General features: G+C 40.2%; 3 protein-coding genes across 4 annotated transcripts in view; 1 reads left to right on the plus strand and 2 right to left on the minus strand.

The window, feature by feature from the left end:
* Nucleotides 1-2168: 2168 nt before the first annotated feature.
* LOC118121257 lies at nt 2169-6284 on the minus strand. Its single transcript, XM_035177009.2, has 8 exons — nt 5761-6284; nt 5397-5503; nt 4240-4331; nt 3907-4007; nt 3364-3485; nt 2646-2835; nt 2478-2563; nt 2169-2297 (listed from the first exon to the last, which is right to left on the minus strand). Exons 1-8 carry the CDS (start codon nt 6209-6211, stop codon nt 2169-2171), a joined length of 1278 nt encoding a protein of 425 aa, XP_035032900.1. The 5' UTR covers nt 6212-6284.
* A 1854-nt stretch (nt 6285-8138) lies between these two features.
* On the plus strand, nt 8139-10103 carry uba52 (ubiquitin A-52 residue ribosomal protein fusion product 1). The gene is made up of 5 exons (XM_035175958.2): nt 8139-8215; nt 8667-8778; nt 9107-9193; nt 9526-9628; nt 9950-10103. The coding sequence occupies exons 2-5, from the start codon at nt 8676-8678 to the stop codon at nt 10041-10043; spliced, it is 387 nt and encodes a 128-aa protein (XP_035031849.1). The 5' UTR covers nt 8139-8215; nt 8667-8675; the 3' UTR covers nt 10044-10103.
* An 846-nt stretch (nt 10104-10949) lies between these two features.
* The window catches only part of LOC118120731 (homer protein homolog 3), a 42141-nt gene continuing 35244 nt past the window's right edge, over nt 10950-17846 (minus strand). For both annotated transcript variants that reach the window (XM_035175957.2, XM_035175956.2), the window contains 3 exons: nt 17274-17384; nt 16266-16346; nt 10950-14645 (listed from right to left, as the gene is read on the minus strand). In XM_035175957.2, the coding sequence (XP_035031848.1) occupies nt 14460-14645; nt 16266-16346; nt 17274-17384 (378 nt within the window). In that variant the 3' untranslated portion in view covers nt 10950-14459. The remainder of the gene's footprint in view (nt 14646-16265; nt 16347-17273; nt 17385-17846) is intronic.

Genomic DNA, 17846 nt, shown 5'->3' on the forward strand with positions numbered 1-17846 from the left:
CACAGCAGCAACTTTCAAAATGAAGTTTTTATTGTGTACTGGTGGATCTAGAAGAGCAGAACCTCATTCAGATATAAAGACTCACATATTCTACCATTACTGACAATAACTCCCTTCATGCTCCCTCCGTCTCTATCAGACATTTTCTCATGAACAAATACTTTTAACATCGACACAACTGTTTCTTCTGATCTCTGAGGTTTCCACGTTTTTTCCCCCTGTTAATAGATTTTTATTTTTTGGTGGTTTTTCTTTTCTCTTGGACAGAGGATGTCGCACCATGTTGAGCCTTGAGAGACAATTAGGGAACTGATTTCTATGAGTTTGTGAAATTTGGTGCAACTTGTTTGAATCTAAGGGCAGGTATGGGCTCTACTGAAGGCCATTCTAGTTTTTTTGTTTATTAGCCTTTACCTAACCAGGCTAGTCCCACTGAGATCAAAGAGCTGTTGCACATAAAGGGAGACCTGGCCAAGAAGAGCAGCAACACAGTTTCATCAGCAAAAGTAACACACATAGATCAATAAGATTTAAACTGGATCATATAAAGACACACAGACAACCTGGAGATTTTTCTTTAGAGACCATACAATTATTTAGTGCAACTTTCATAGTATTCTTTATTTACCTAATCGTTTAAAAGCAATCTACATTAATGAGTGAGCAGGTAGCAAGTGCTGTGATTTGATGTGATTTGTTTCTAGCCACAAATCTCTGTTTGTTTTGTGTCTGATTCTTGTTTTTTTTCTGGTCTCATTTGTCCCTGCCCATCTTGTTTTTGTCCTTCCTGGTTAACTAAAGGATAAACTAGAATGACACTCCTCTGAGACATGTAGGCAAATTGCACACACTCATAGATACGAGTCCCCCAAATATGCCAGAATGTTTTCAATAGGATCCTTGATTTATTTCCTGGAAAACTTGTTACAATGTCAAAATAAATCAATTTTAAAAACATATTAAAACGCCCTATCTTGCAACATGTTAATGGATTCTTCCTTGGCCCATTCCCCACCCTTCCACTAAGTTTCAAGAAAATCAGATCAGTAGTTTTGTGTAACCCTGCCAACAGATGGGGGGAGGTCATGAAATTAAAGCTGTACACATATGGACTTGAATCTGAACTTTGGTCAGTGAACTTTCCAGCTCGCACCCGGACTGCTGCTGTCCGACCGGGTTTATGAACTCCACTTGCAGTTTTATTTACATCAGCTCGCCTGCCAACTTTTTTTTTATCAGCAGAACCTGCATCTCGGTGTCATGGCTGTGTTATTGCTACAACATAGATTGTTTTTTACAAAGTTTTGCAGTCAATCATGCTTGAAGGAGGGGATGAGGACCAGGACAGTGTAAACAGAGTAGAAGTAGGACAGTGGAGTTGAAGGCATGCCCCCCCACCCCCCCTGCCCCTGGTCTAAATATGACAGGCCGTGCTGAAGTTTATTTTTAAACCACCTCACTGCTAAAGCTGCACTACCACACTGCTGCAATATTTCACACTCCGATTGCTCCTGTACTGTTCTGGGTAAAGGTTTTGTTAATGTATCACCCTTTAGGAATATTATGAGCATTTAACTTAAACATGGAAACCTAATGGTTTATTCTAAGATGGATTTTAAGACTCCGGATCCACATGTGAATAATTTAGAACAACACCAAAGCTCATCTGTAAACTCCAGGAGATCAAGACGTTTTTTAAATCATGCACAACCCAAAAAAGTCATGTCCCAACACAGGCTCAGGCTTTGCAGAGGTTAGCGCCCTTCGACTTTTAATATATATTTTTCTCACGTACTCATAAAAGAATTTTCATTTACATCTAAATTTCCTGCAACCAGTCCCATGAAAAAGCTCAATTTAACCAAAGCTGCACAATAATGACTAATTTATGGCGAGAGAACAATATATTTGAATATAAAATTCACTACTTAGCCTTTGTAGCATTGATTAATGTTAGATGAGATAAAGCTGCATGTGTAATGTATTGGTGTTTCACTGTGTACTACAATCATTAAGAGGCATTAAAAAGTATGATACTGTGTCTGCTCTTTCTAGTGTCTTACTGTGAACACAAAATAACATCTCAGCAGCATTTTCTACAAAATCGCAAATTAAAAAATGAACTTTGGTTTAATATCTTCTGTCAGGAGCAAGAACACAGGAGCCAGTCACTTCATGACAATATGAGAGAGGAAGTGGCTGCAGCCTGGCTGCTGCACGATCAGAGGTTTGAATGTGTAGTCTTCACTGTGGGTGGTGCTGAAGTGGGGCTCAGCCAGTGGAAACCTGATGTGACTCTATTTGATTAACAGACAACAAAAATTATATCATTAGTGTATAAATATTGCTGTGAGAAAAGACAAAAATAGACAGTACAATGACATTATTACCACGACGACAACGATTGCATCTCTGATTACAACTGTTACACAGAGCGGAGAATTTAATATGTTTGAGTTTATTTAGTCATCTCTCACCTGCTGCAGTAACAGACAAGGTGTCTGTTTACAGGCCCTCAGAGGGAGAAAGTCAGCCTGGGTGGTGCTGAGGTTTGGCCCAGGCTCTACCAAACAGATTACACACATTCAATATCTACACGTACCTCCCTGTATACACACAACAGGACCAATCGCACAATCCATCACCTGGCCCAGTCAGTATGTTGCTCCGGAACTGGATGGCTGGCCGGGCCGGCTCTACCTGTTTTCTGCCGTAGTGATGCTTTGCTGTGGTTGTGTAGTACAGGCCTGATGTAAGCGCTGGGCTGAACTGTACATTGCTTTTGGTCATCAGGTCAGACCCATGCACATACACTGGAGGCTGTGGAGGGGTCGGCTTGAAAGAGTAACACAGTCAGCAAGATCAGAAATCACTTATATGGTTTACTGCCGTACCACTGACTGTATATAAAGAAGGACGATGGAAGATGGCTTATGATTTAGGTCATAAATCGCTCCTCTTCCATGTTAGAAAATGGGACATGGGACAAACTACAAATTCGAAATACGCGTCAAAGATTGTTTCTGTCATTGTAGGTAGTTCTTAGTGCTCATTTTTCCAGTAAGTTTGTTTTTATTATCTGATGCCATGAAAACAGCTGACTTGTGAAAGGACAAAGGACACGTATCGATGGGACCTTGATACCATGGCTGCATCCCAGATTGCTACTGGGCAGACAAAATGATATCGGCACAAGATGGCATCATTTCTGGATAGTGGGAGGGAGTAAATGCATCCTCCATCTTTACATACAGTCTATGTGGCACACCAACTAAAAATCTAAAGAGAAAAATGTCCACTTTATGATTTATACATTATTTACCAGCACAAAAACAAATAAAACAGATAAATCTGTTGTCTCACATCAGAGAAGGACACTCTGTTAGTGGTGAGCGACATTCTCTCTCTGTTGCGACTCGTATCAGTGTCTCCACTGGGTAAGGAACTGGAGGTTTTGTTTCTCCTTGTCAGCACAACTGGACCGCCTGAGCAAATAAAAGTGTATTTTTTAACTATAATAATGTCTTGGTCTGATTGGTTGTAAATAAAAGTAAGAGATAAGGAAATAGAAATATGTGCATTATACAGTGACACACAGCAATCAAGGTCATTCAGGTTAAACCCTGCAAGAAACTGTACGTTTTTCTAAGGGAGAACACAAGTGTCAAATGGAATATAAGTAAATGTGCAGCTCAATCAATACACTAAACAATATCAGCTCAATACAGTTTCATCAAATATAAGCAGTGCAAAAGAAACATGAGGTAATTTGTGTAATGATGGTTTTACATTCCTGGAGACCCGAAGCAGCTATTAATTTTATTCATGGCTCGACAAATTAATCTTCACCATGGGACATTAAGCATCAAAGCTGCACTTTTAGTAAGAGCTGCAGAAAACACTCACCCAGCTTGTGAGGACAATAAGTTTCTTTGGAAGTAGAGGACCAAGGGTTCTTTGAGAAATTTCCAAGGTTGATCTTCAAATGCTCTTTGACCACTCGTGGCCTGTATCAAAAACACAGATAGGGCTTTTATTGCATTTGCATGGGGATAAATTCAACACCTGATTTTAGGCTACTTTACAATTTAAGTTATTGAAGCCTTTGAATGACTAAAATGTCAGTTTGTAACCGAGACAGATCCACAACCAGAGACACCAAGCCTTGCATGCTTTTCTGTAAAAGAAAACTGAGTCACGTGGATGGAGTTTTATCAGCGGAGCAGAAAAGCTGCGGACCTGCAGGCTGTGGGCCGGCTGAATGACGCACTGTGGGTTGTTTCTCTCTCCACAGTCGTCACAGGGTCACCGATAATCACTGAGGAGGAGTGCTGAAGAAAGACGTGACAAAATCAGTGGCTGTCACAGTCTTGAGCTGATAACACTAATTGTCACTCTAGTGTCGACTTAAAGTTGACAGTGCAGGTGCTCCGGGTCAAAGTGTATGTTCATAATGAGATTCTCTGGGACAGTGTATAAACACTTTCAAACTTAGGTTTCATTTTTGTTTGTTTGTTTTTTAAACCTGTTATCAAACCAGTTTAAGAATGTTCCTTAAATGTACCATGACTGAACCAGTAGAAGTATAAATTATTTTGGGATAAAAAGTTCTATGTACTTTCTCAGGAATATAAGTAAAACAATGCTTTAGACAATCAGACCTTTTACTATCACCTAGTAGCCTAATAGTAGGCCACAGCAGTGTAAAGCATACTCAATTACAAGTAAATATAAAAGTACAAAATTATTATCAAATATAAGTACTTAATAGTCACTAGGTCTCCTCACAATACCTAGAATTAACTAAATCAATGTTGCTTTCAGTGAACCCACCCACTTTTTCTAAGCTTTTAACTAGCCTATGGTTAAAGAGTGAAAGAGAATCACTGAATCCACTTTTTGTCAATTCTTTTTTAATAAATGTCTCGTGTTGTTTTTGTTCTCCATTTTTATTAAATGTTTCATGTCTCATTTGTTTTTATTTTGGACTTATTTTTGACCCTGTCAGTGTTGAGGGTGTTTATTAAATAATAAGAGGCATTTCAGTGTTTAAGGCATCTTTGGTGATGTCATCCTCCCTATTTCAAATACTGTTGGTTTTTTATACCTATGAACAATTATGGCGTATCATCGGTTGAATGTAAAATCTTAATAGTCAAAGTAAGTAAGTCAAAAGAATGAACATGGAAACGCTTAAGTTAGGTAATGATTTTACACTTGGTGCATCTCTTGAGTAAATGTACTTTGTTGCTGTTCAACACTGCTTAGTACCTTTGGACTCTAGGTACAATATTTAGGGATTAGAGTTATCTGTGTTTGAATGAAATAATCAGCCATGTGGTGTTCAGGTTGATTTATCACGATGCCTCATGGTCAAAAGTTGCTGCTGCTGTTACCTGGTCCACAGGTTGAGCAGCTCTGCTCCAGGCTCCCTGGAAGGTGTCGTTGTAATGCGAGACGAAGCTGCGATGGCGCTCATCCCCTTTTATTGTGGGGAAGCCGTCTTCAAGAAGCACATCATTCTTACATTGAAAAATGTTATGGGACAATCGTTTCTGCAGGATTCATAGCCTCCCTCAGATTCCTTCACTGTTATTTATTACAAGGCAACAATGTTTAGGTTTGAATGTTTAACAACTTCTTAAGGGTTAATTCCTAACCAAATGAATGAATGTTCATATCAAACAAACATAATCCATAATTTGAGTTTATTGTTTTACTGAGAAAATACAGTGAAAGAATGAAATTAAAGTCACTCACCCAGATGTTTTGCAGTGGCTTTTACAATAGAGGGACTGTGGTGTGGCGTGAAAGTGGATCTGTTGGTGCTTTCTGGAAGCTTTTCCACATGCTGGTTGTTCTTGACGGCCTGTGTTGGTCTGATGGGTGTGGGAGGGACCTGGAAGGGCCAAGCCTGAAACTTCTGGGAGTAGGTGGTGAGGAAAGCAACTTCCTCTGGGTCTGTTTGCATCTCGAAGTTGGTGCGAAGCCTGGTCATTTGTGGTGTGCGGGTCATCTGTGGCAATGGGTGACACTGGTAGGAAGCCATCGCCTCTGTCACATACAGAACACGTTCTGCTCTTGTGGAAGACCAAGGCAGGAAGTCACCCTGAAACTGAGTTGAATTTGCATGTGAATGGTCCGAGATGTTGGTCGGCAGGAGGAACTCAACAGGACGGGCTGGACTCTGTGTTTTCACCACTGCTGTCATGTTTGATTCCACCGGTGTCTTCCATTACGTTGAGGCGACTCTTTGGTGAAGTGAGCCACCTTCGTCTGAAGCACAATGCCTCACCATGGAAACCTCTGTGCTGTGGAACATGATGATATTGATACTGTTGCTGCTCGTGCAGAGAAACAAATGCACGGTGTCCTGTTACTATGCCAAATCCAGTGAGTGGACACACATAACTATTCATTTGTACCATTTGATTCCACAACAAGGAAACACAAAACCTCCTGCTCACTCTTAGGTAGTAATACTTACCAGGAAGGGAAAAAAAGACAGGTTAGTCATGGAGGAGCAAATGCAACTGGGCTTCATTCTATGTGGCTTTGCATGTGTTAGAAAAGCAGGACTGGTACAAGTTATAATCTGTATAATAATCTGTATAATGTGAATATTTTGGGGGTTTAGGAATTGTAACATGTTCAACATTTGACCATTTGGGTTCTAAGACATTATGGTGTTAATTTTGCACTATTTTCTAAAGTTTAATAGATCAAACAACTAATATTAATGAACAAAGATAATGATAAGATCAATTGATAATGAGACAGTTGTTGCTTGTTGTCCTTGAGTGGACAAACTTCCCTTTTCCAAGAGTCTAATGAATAATTCAGCTCTACCTTAGATAATTTTACAATATCAACTTGCAGAGAAGCATGATTCTGACCCATCATGTTGCCAAGACAAGTATATTGGAAGCATTTTAGTTGGTTGCTGTCAAATAAAAAAGAAGTTGGGCTACAAACTACATGTGAAACCTCATGAAGGCTTTGGCTAGACATAACATATTGGAGTGCATGCACAGTATATCAAGTTAAAATTGTACTTTCATTTAAAATTCAAGTAAAAAAACACAGTTCTCATTGCACATGTGTGGGTTCGTGTCACTTTTGACAAGGTGTCAGTCATTATGAAACAGTTGTGTTCAGCACAGAGATGTGTGTCTGTAAAACTCATCATCTTAGGTGCACACAAATCAGAATGTGACTCAGTGATTACAGTGTGTGTTTTCTAATCGGGCTCCACTGAGCTGTGAGTGAGTCACACTGCTCTCTGTCGCCCTCCTTGGTCTATTTGTGGAATAAAATTGTGGTGGAAAAACAGACTGCAGCTTCATGTACCTTCTACTTGATTTACAAAAGTGTGTGGTTCCTCTCATACATTTGCTGTAACGTTCTTTCTCGTGCAGTAGTAATTCCTTTACCGTTTGTCTCATATAAATAGACGCAAATTATAGATTCAGGTTTTATTAAACTACATTTTGTCTATTTGCTTCTGTAAATTTCTTCTAAAGTCACCAATAGTGATAATTATATGACATCGCAGGTATTGTTAAGGTCTTTCTCTCTCCTGCCCAGGATCATCAGATCCAAACATATGTTAATTTCCTCTTTCAAATAAATGAAACTCAAAGGCACTTTAATTGAGTATGCTAAAAGGCTAAACTTCCAAATGTAAAAGTACTTATTATACAGAATGGCCCATTTCAAATAATTTGTAGTATATTATTGAATTATAATCATTAGTGTATTATTTTAATGTTGCAGCTACATGCTGTTTCTAATTAAAATTGATTTATATACTGATATATATATACCTGAAAATGTCCCTTTTAATGTATAATAATAGATCAGGATTAATTTGTTTTATTTTATTTGGTTATATTTTGTATGAACTATGTTAATCTGTGAAATAATAATTCAAGCTGATATTAATCATAATAATTATAATTATGAATTACTGTGGATGTTATTTCCTGGTTGTGAGACTAAATCAAAATTAGATGACATTTAAAGTCATTACACATTTACAGATATACATGTTATTAGATGGTTTTGTAGGTAAAATCCTTTTTCAATAAGAAAGTGAAGAATCAACTTTTTAAAACGTGTTATGAACATAAAGGAAACTTGCAGAAGGGAAGTGACGTGTTTCAGCGCCTCACAGTTTCCGCTCTCTTTTCGTTGAGGCTCAGCTAGCGGCCGGGTGAGTGCTCGTTCCGTTCTGCACATTCTGTCGAGTTTCACCGATCTCCGAGCGGTGGAATGTGGTTAAAACTAAGTATTGTCCGTCGTGTATCACCGGTCATCGGGTATCGAAGGTGACTGAGTCGGTTCAGAGGCAGAAAATAGAGAAAACCGACCGACTTGCCACGCTAACGTCCCGCATGTGGCGAGGCCCCGCACCGACTCCAGTGTGCGGCTAACGGCTAACAGCTAGCACCTAGCATAGTCTCCGCCTTAGCTTTCTACACACAACTTTACTATCAGTATTATCAACTGTTTACGATTTAAAAAACAAACTTGTGACTCCACATTACTGTTACACATCCGCTCAGGGACTGGCCTTTATGTCGTTGCCCTCTTTTTAAAGTCTGCTTTCAGCGCTAGCTAGTTAGCTTCTCCTCGGAGCTAACGTCACTTGTCTCCTCTTCCAGCCTGCAAACATGCAGATCTTCGTGAAGACGTTGACGGGGAAGACCATCACCCTCGAGGTTGAGCCCAGCGACACTATCGAGAATGTCAAGGCTAAGATCCAGGACAAGGAAGGTGAGTCACGTCCGAGTCTGGGTAGATCACGTTAACTGGGGAAACTTCCATTTGTCCCACTTAGCTTCAGAGTTACTGTTTTACTGAGCAGCGTCTAGTTTGAACAGTTAAGAGTTCAATAGGTTTGATAGGAGACAGGAATCTGGTCCTCTACTCAGGCCATAATGTTCCCTTGAGGGATTTTGACAGATGCTGTGATTTTTAAAGTAGTCAAGTCTGTTGGCAGGAGTAATGTGATATGTCAGAGTCAGTCTTTTCAGTGTTGACCGTTGCACATGTGTTAAATGTGGATGCCTGTTGGTTGATCTGTCGTTTTGATTGTTTGCAGGAATTCCCCCTGATCAGCAGCGTCTGATCTTCGCCGGCAAACAGCTGGAGGATGGACGCACACTGTCAGACTACAACATCCAGAAAGGTAACTAGGACGAGGCCAGATGTGCCCAGTGTGTCTGTTGTACTAAAACCATTGATTTGTTTCTTACTAAAAAGTAAAGTTTGAATGGGAAAGGGATCAAGTAAATTAACACAGGAGTCACCTAGAAGTCTCAAGTATAATAGTGCTACTAAGTTATATCATTTTATTTTTGTATTGTGTTCAAATGTGAAATGAAAGTGTAGAGATGGTACTTATAGGAGAACTGGGCAAGTGTGTCTGTGAGATGTTGAAGTACAGAGGACGTTGTATAAATCTACGTGGATGTGACTGAACTGAAAATGGGCATTAATGTGTTTTTAACTGTCCTCCAGAATCCACTCTGCATCTGGTTCTGCGTCTGCGTGGTGGCATCATCGAGCCTTCACTCAGGCAGCTGGCCCAGAAATACAACTGCGACAAGATGATCTGCCGCAAGTAAGTCCAGTCATGGAGATAGTGTTTGTGTGCAGGGCTGCTGTGATGCACAGTCAAGCAATTTAATTTCATTGTCTTGTGGTTAATTTGTCTAAACATGGGCTGTAATTATGAAACGTAACAATGAGGCTCCATTGTTGTGTCCTTAGATGTTGGCTGATGTTGCAATTGGTGTAAATCTGAACATTCTTTCACACTAAGATTAGTGACCAAAATGGCTAGAAATCAATCACCTATTTTTCTGAGTTTGACTATTAACTTAAAATGTGCTTCATGAAGGTTTTCCTTGTAGTTGATCTGACTGCTCTGTTTGTGTTACAGATGCTATGCCCGTCTGCACCCCCGTGCTGTCAACTGTCGCAAGAAGAAGTGTGGACACACCAACAACCTTCGCCCCAAGAAGAAGCTGAAGTAGACAATTTGGCTGAATTGGCTCTCAATGACAGTTTGTGTTAAAATAAATGTCAGAAAATGATCCTGCTTTGTCTGACTTGTATTATTCAGTAGAGCTTTTTCAACACAGAAAGACGTGAAGAAACTTGAGGCTCAATTTGAATTCAAGTATGCATTAAGGTTGTGGGGCCGTGCAGGGTTATTGAACTTCAAGAAAAGTTACCACGCTGACTGAATCACGATGAGGCTGATGCCATAATCTCACGTCACTGTTTTCCACACAAAGATTAAACATATTCATGAGAACAGTTTGGCAAACATAGTTCAGAGGACTTTTTAAGATGCTGGTAATTCACTAAACCTGTCTCTTGGATCTGTCCCTGGTTGATATGAACAGTGTCTGCTTCCGAATGTGACCCGGCATATATCACTTTGGAGTGATTTCCAGTTTATTTCCATCTGTCCCTTTAATACAGCACATACTGCTTGTGCCGGCCTGAATTGACGGGTCCATTTGGCAGATAAACACTGCCATTTGTCCCAACAGTCCCTCAAACAATAGACTATTAAACACATTTATATAGCTGGTAATGGCACAATCTAAATGCAATGTGCTGCACCGTCTCTCCCAACACTAAAATGATGTTTTATCCACGGCATTTCCATCATCTGCTGCTGTTTGTCAGCTGCTTCCTGTGCCACTTACTCTATTTAAACAGCTTTACCCGCCCCAAGCTGCCACAGGCCAAATGGATCCCTGCCACTGTCGTATAGACGTTGGCCGCTCAAAGCCTGATGAACTGAGTCTGTCCAAGAGGACTGACGGACTGTGTTTTCATTATAGTCTGAAGATTAAACACCACAATGGAAAATGACACTTAGGAATGCAGAAGCCCTTCCATCACAAAAAGAACACAGCATGACTTTGCATCATTGGATTTTTTTTTATGTTTAAACATAAATTGTACAAATATAAGGAACACATCTCAGTCAGATCCATACAAACACCCGCTCTCCTCAAATTCTGAAATTCTCGTGGCCTTGTCGACACCAGTTGAGTTTACCAGTACTTCAATGAAACTAAGTGAAGTATTCTGAGGTATTGTGCATCTTAATGAACGGTCAGATGTTGTGGGACACTGAGCAATTAAAGAACAAACTTAAATTTAATAATAAAGTAGATGAAAGTTCAGAAAAATACTTAAGTGTTTATTCCAGTTAATGTGGATGTAGAATGACGGTGGTGCATCTTTGGTACTGCTGGCAACACAGATTATAAAGCGCCTTATTCCAGTGTATATTTAGTTTTGTGGCCTGTTTGAGCTTGTGATTTCCTTTATTTACCATCATGTATTCTGTTATGGTCCTAATAAGAGGCCCAAACCCTTTTGCTATCAAATCCATATTAGAAGTTGCAAGGAGCTATACTTAAGTGTAATGGTTTGTTATTTCTGCCAGAAAGTCATTATGGAGACGAAGTGTAATGTCCCCAGATTCTTGCTCCCAAATAGTCTTAAATATGAGGTGGATTTGTCCTTTAAACTTGTACAGACACTAATACTAAAGACGTAACTAATGTTTTAATGTTAAAGTAGAACACACCTGATCGTATAGTGTACTGTAAACACTAATGTGCTTCTCCGCTACTTTAACTTATACATTCATTGATCTTGAAAGGAAAAATCTCATCTCAGAGGTCAGCGGGAAGTTGAGTCTAGATATGGGGCAGAGATCGTTTCCTCTTTCTCTTTAAACAGAAACTTCTAAGGTATTCACGGTGTGGCTGTGTGGTAACTATACACTGGAATAAGGCTGCTGTGAAGCTGAGTGTTTCTGACAGTAACGGTGAGCTGGTGCTGAGGAGCCACTAGCGTCTGAGTCTTCTCCATGTTTGATAAAAAGCTGGTAACCATCAATTCTAATCTTTTAAAGACGTGCGAGAAAACAAATGAGAACAGGTGTTACTACCTACATGTTACTTGAATCGACAATGAACAGGCATCTATGCAAAAAACTTTATTGCTGATTCAGTGATATACTTGCATGTAGCAGCTGAGGCCCAAAATGCCAGATAGTGAGTAACTGTCAAAGTGATGAAGTCTTAAAACCATAAAGTGATCAATGCAGTAACATTAACATTATTACTGCATTAGGTTTGATGAAATGGCTGAGGTGATCATTTGGAACTGCACATAAGAAAATCTCAAAGAAACTGCGAAGGAGTAATAATAAATACACCATCAGTTGAAAATGGTAGAAGCCTTACAAGGTGTTAATGGCAGGTCAGTGTAATAATGCTACAACGGTGTCCGGCAAATTTATTACATCGACAGATTCAGTCTTCTGACCTGCTTGGATCGCATTCGGACATGTTTGTCATCATCGTGGAAGCTACTGCATCATCAGCTGTGAGGAACCGCACCTCAACTGTACCTACATTACTGTCATGTGAAGAAATCCATAACTCATCAGAGGGTGAGAAGCAAAGATCGATAGTGTGCATCAGAAGTTCACATACAAAGCTTGACGGACAAGTCAATTAAGTACCCAGTCGCTAAAACTACTGCAGTTGTGCTTTTTTAACTCGAGGTAGCACGCTGCTAAGTAACGTGCGTCACATTACTTGGCAGGTACGGGGGCTTCTGCAGAGCTCATGCAGTGCTCTCTAAGGATCTACGCTCTGCCGCTTCACTAAGCCTCAGGGTTATTATTACTATAATGGTAAACTGTAGTGTCGTGAAACACAAAGTACACAATGTAGATCAAGATTCATTTGTGTGAACACGGACCAAAAAAAAAAAAAACAAAACTTGTAAACAACAAAGTAGACAAAATTAAAGTTGGCACAGACATTATCAAGAGCAGTCTCAGGTTCAACTCATCAGCATCAGGGTGGAAAAAGCCAGCATCAACCTGTCAGAGGCCGGTGGAGAGGACCAATCTACCAGCTGCAGCTTGATGTCCCACCTTGACTGTGAGGAACTCATCGATGGACCTGAATGATGGAGTGAGAGGTGAGAGAGAGAGGCAGTCCTTATGAAACATGAGCCAAAAACAATGGTTCTGCGCTGGTGATCCTCAGAACACAACGGGAGCAGGTTGTTTTTTGCTTCTCTTCTGTTGATGTTGGTGCAGTGGTCCAGTGCAGGCTGCTGATGGTGAACCGGAACTGACTGTATTCAGGGTCTTTGCCTCCATGTGTCCTTACCACAACCAAACTCCTGCTGGGTGCATCTCCACAGCCAAAATAAACTTAAGCTTGTTATTGTACAAAAGAGGACGTGTTTCTTGTATAGCTTGATTATTTTGTAATTGCCACACTAGCTCTCACTTTTTAAGATTCACCAGTAACATGAGAAACGTTAGATTTATATTACGAGTGAGCCTCATTAGTTTAATGTGAAAATGGGCTTCTGCCAAACTGCACTGAAAAAAGCCTTTATGGGCAGTCACTGAGGTTTCTATGTGTCCAGAATTATTAAGTATTAATGTTTAGAAGAGTTATAAAATGTAATTGTCCATAAAACTTTATTTTTCAACCATCCATCCCTGATGCAGCTCCTGCTGTTAGTTTGACAGGCCGTTAGTTTTTGATTGTTCCCAAGTCTGCTCCTCCTCTCGCTTCTCCCTTCGATAAAATAATATGCTATTAGATTTAGAAGCGGATCATAATAGATTTTGTATTAAATAATAATAGATAACACAAAAAAAAACTAAAGAGCAAGTAGAAAATGCTCCGGCACCTGTTGGAAAGGTCTTTGCAAAACACCAAATCCTCCTTTAAAAGGGGCTTTGTGCAGAACTGTGTATTGCTGTGAAGTCATCATGCATTTTGAGGCATCACTATAATCACCATAACAACATGAGACCTCTGCTGAAAAGACTTTAAGGGTCTTTCTGCTTCTGCTCTGTACTTTTTACTCTGTTAACCACCAGGTCAGATTTTAACCTTTCACATCCGGCTGCTATGACATCAAAATGAGGAGGGGGGGCGCTGTTCTTCCAGAGCTACTGGACCTCACCTATTTTGAGTGAGTTGTCAGTGACGGTGGAGGATGAAAAAAAGAATTTCATGCTCTTCTGGATTGAGGGACTGAAGGACGTGCAGCTGGTGGGAATTATGACATGGAACAACAAGTAGCAGTGGCCAATTAGACCAAACCTCATTATGCTTATGATAATTATTCCAAGGTGGAAGTGACAATGATGCACGGTGCAGATGGATTATTCTGCACCTGTAAGAGGTTTCTGATTGGTGTGTTTTCCTGCACTGATCCTAAAAAACAGATCCATGAAGGTAAACGCCCTTATGTCTCCCTCCTTTGATTCATATTGCTTTGATTCCTCCTCTGCTTTTACATCAGTGAAACACAAATCAAGGCCACATGAAGGAGACGGGCTCTGACTGTGGAGATGCAGCCCAACCGCCCAACTGAGGCTATTTGTCAACCAGTTTCTCTAGGCTCTGTCTCAGGTCCTTCAGGTCGCAGATTTTGACGTCCAGAGCCTCGATGATGCGGAGGACCTCGCCCTCCGCCTGCTCCCGCTCCTCCTGGCTGGAGGCCAGCGTGTTCTCGGCGCTCTGAACCCGGTCCTCCAGCTCGGTGTTTCGTCTCTCCAGATCCTGCAGACACATTGAATGATCCATACAGTTTTATTGCTTTGTGACATCAGCATGAGCAACTAATACTCATTTATGTCATTATAATGCGTTTTACTGTCAGGCACACCTCGAGTGCCAAATGTCAAAATGTCAATATTGATTATACAATAATTCCTGCTACTTTTGCCACTTCTGTCCATAAATGACAAACAATCTTATAGTGGTAATCTTATTGTATATATATTTTGGTCTGTATGGCTCCTCTATCATAAGTTTAGATGAGCAAAAATTATCAATTGAGAAATTGTACACAAATGTTTCTATTGCTACATGCCTACACTTTTACTGTACATTTAAAGTTCATCATGAACATGGTACATATGTGTATTGTAACAGGTACTATTCCTTCAAACTGGGACAGAGAGTAACATCCGCTGCAGTGCAACAGCTTTGGATCAGGAAAAAGTAAAGCATCAAACAGAGTCAAAGTGAGGAGATCAGCAGACTTGTCTTTTGTTGTGTGAAGTTTCCTTAGAATTGCTTTAGAAAATCTTTAAAGTGCCTCAAAGTGTTTATACTGCAAATCTAAATGTGCAGTTTCATGTTATTCTCAGGGCCAAATGAACCAATGAATAGATTAGGGAATGAGCACAAGGACAACAAAGGTTAAACATGAATATATATTATTCACCACTGACACTGCTACTAAAAATGACAGAGGACCCAATCAGGCTGGTGCAAGATCAGGTGTATCCTCCTGCATTACCATGGTAATTCAATACAATTTGTTTTCTCCTTGAAGCCCTGACTTCACCTGTAGCGACTCTGCTGCTGGTCGGAGCTGCACCGGCTCCTTGCAGTGCAGCATCAGTGGGCTCTCTTATGAGTAAAGCATCAGTGCTTTGCAAACAGAGGAGACCAGCACAGAGGCCAGACAGCAAAAGTACAAAACTGAAACTTCTTACCGCAAGAAAAAGCTTTGAGTCGATGCATAAACAAACCAGCAGCAGTTTGCACAAGTAGAGGACTTAAAAATAAAATGCTTGAAAGACCTCTTTTTATCTTATTTATCATTTTCTCTGTCCCTTCCTGTAAAATAGCAAATTCAAATTCCTGTCAACCAATCCGATGTAAATATAACCATCATGTACAGTTTACTGACAAGTTAACTAACCTAAAATAAAGGATCGAGGCTGTATGAGCCTCAAATCTGCCTTTTCATGAGTCACATGCTTGGAATGTTTTGAGAGATTGAGGGTGTTTTTTCAACATTTTACTTGATTTCTCTGAGAATGTTTCATGGATCTTGATGGAAAAAGAATCACACATGTTTAGGGGAGTGATATGTATGAGCGTGTGCAAAATCCTGTGAATTTAAATGTGGTTTCATAAGGGGACAGTTGGGCCTAGCCGGGGGTATTTTCTGTTATCTCTCCCTGCTTGTATTTATTATATACACAACTCTTTTATTAATTTTGCTATCAGCACTGCCCAGAAGAAGAGATATTGTATCTCGATGGGACGTTTTAGGTTAAATAAAGGATGAATAGATAAATAAGAGACACCAGTAGCAGAACAGCGTTGTGGAAAGCAATGGGCCGAGTTAGGAAACGTAAAGAAACATTACTGCTCGTCAGTTACCTGCAGTCTCTGCATGGCATCTTCTCTCTCCCTCTCCAGCTCGCTCACATCTGTTTTCTTGCTCTGTAGATTGTGAATTTCCTGCAAACACAAGTCATTTCAAACCGTTATCACGACACGCCGCCTCCAATTTATACCCACACACACACGCAACATCCTGGTTTATCGCAATATTGCAGCACTCGTCTTTTTGTTTCACACCAAAATACTTCAATCCATATACCTGGATGTGGCTCTAAAGGACGCTGAGTCATTAATCATGCACCAGGATGGTGGAGAGATTTGGGACACCTTGATGTTTTTGAGGAAGAGGCGGGTTTTGCCTCCAGGGAAACAAGCCGCCGCCACCTCACACAAATCCCGCAGCCAAGAGTGGAAGTATAGTTAAAATGATGGGACAGCCATGGTTATTTTAATGAGGCTGCAGTTTTCAATGAATATTTCCTTTTTATTTATCCAGGCAAAAATGGCTTTTGGCTGATCGTACCCAGCATGCATTCTGATGGACAAGGACTTGGTCCAAACAAAAACCAAATGTACTTTTTCTCCATGAAAATGAATATTAAAGCATGAATAGAAAAGATTACTAATTGAAGATTTTATCTCATTAAAAACCTCTCTTTAGGTCGACCAAAGCAATGAAGCAACAGGACAAGATAAATGTCACACATTCTTCTTTTTTGTCCGTATCCACTTCAGTTTTTAAACATTTTACCAATGAATTATCTTCAGGACAAGATATAAACTAAATACTTTAACCCAGAACAGTCTCAATAAAAGCATTAAAGATGAGTTATTGAACACATTTTCAAACTGGGTTTTCTAGCTCTACTCACATAATCCTGGCTTTACAAATAACAGGTATTACTCAGTGATTTAATTGTTTTATAAATGTGAATGATGTGCTGGTGTATTTTGTATTGCTCCCCACACGGAGCTTCCTGTGAGGGTGTTAGATTCAGTAGATCTGGACAGTGTGGAGTGTGTGGAGCAGACTGGGTGTCTTGCCTGGTCTCTGGCGCTCAGCAGGGCCTCCAGCTCCTCCAGTGAGCGGTTCAGCTCCTCTCTACCAGTCTGAGCGGCAGCAGGATGCCCCAGCTGGGCCTCCAGATCCTCCACCTGGAGTGCACACGCACACACACACACGAGCGAGAGCGAGAGAGAGAGAGAGAGAGAGAGAGAGTACACTTTAAAACTAGGAGGGCAATCAGATATAGGCTGATTGGCCACTTTATCACCGTACAACATATACATATATTAAGATCAGATTTTTTTGTATTGTTTCTTTGCAAAATGCTCACATTAAACTATGGATGATAATAAAATAGTTGCTTGGTGGAGGTGAAAGTGAAAAGAGTCAAATGAAATTCATCTCATTTTAGAGGTTATCAGATGAAGGGACATTGAAAAGGTGAAATAAACCGAACGCACAGTGTAATTTAGTGAAGTCACAGATTAACACAGCGTTTCACCTCCAATGAAAACATGGATATCAGCCAAAATAGCATGAGGAGGTTTTTACATAACAGCAGCAATGTACAAATGCAATAATATAATCACTTAGAAATCAACACACATACA

This window comes from Hippoglossus stenolepis, chromosome 14 (assembly GCF_022539355.2).
Source record: "Hippoglossus stenolepis isolate QCI-W04-F060 chromosome 14, HSTE1.2, whole genome shotgun sequence".
NCBI classification, from domain to species: domain Eukaryota; kingdom Metazoa; phylum Chordata; class Actinopteri; order Pleuronectiformes; family Pleuronectidae; genus Hippoglossus; species Hippoglossus stenolepis.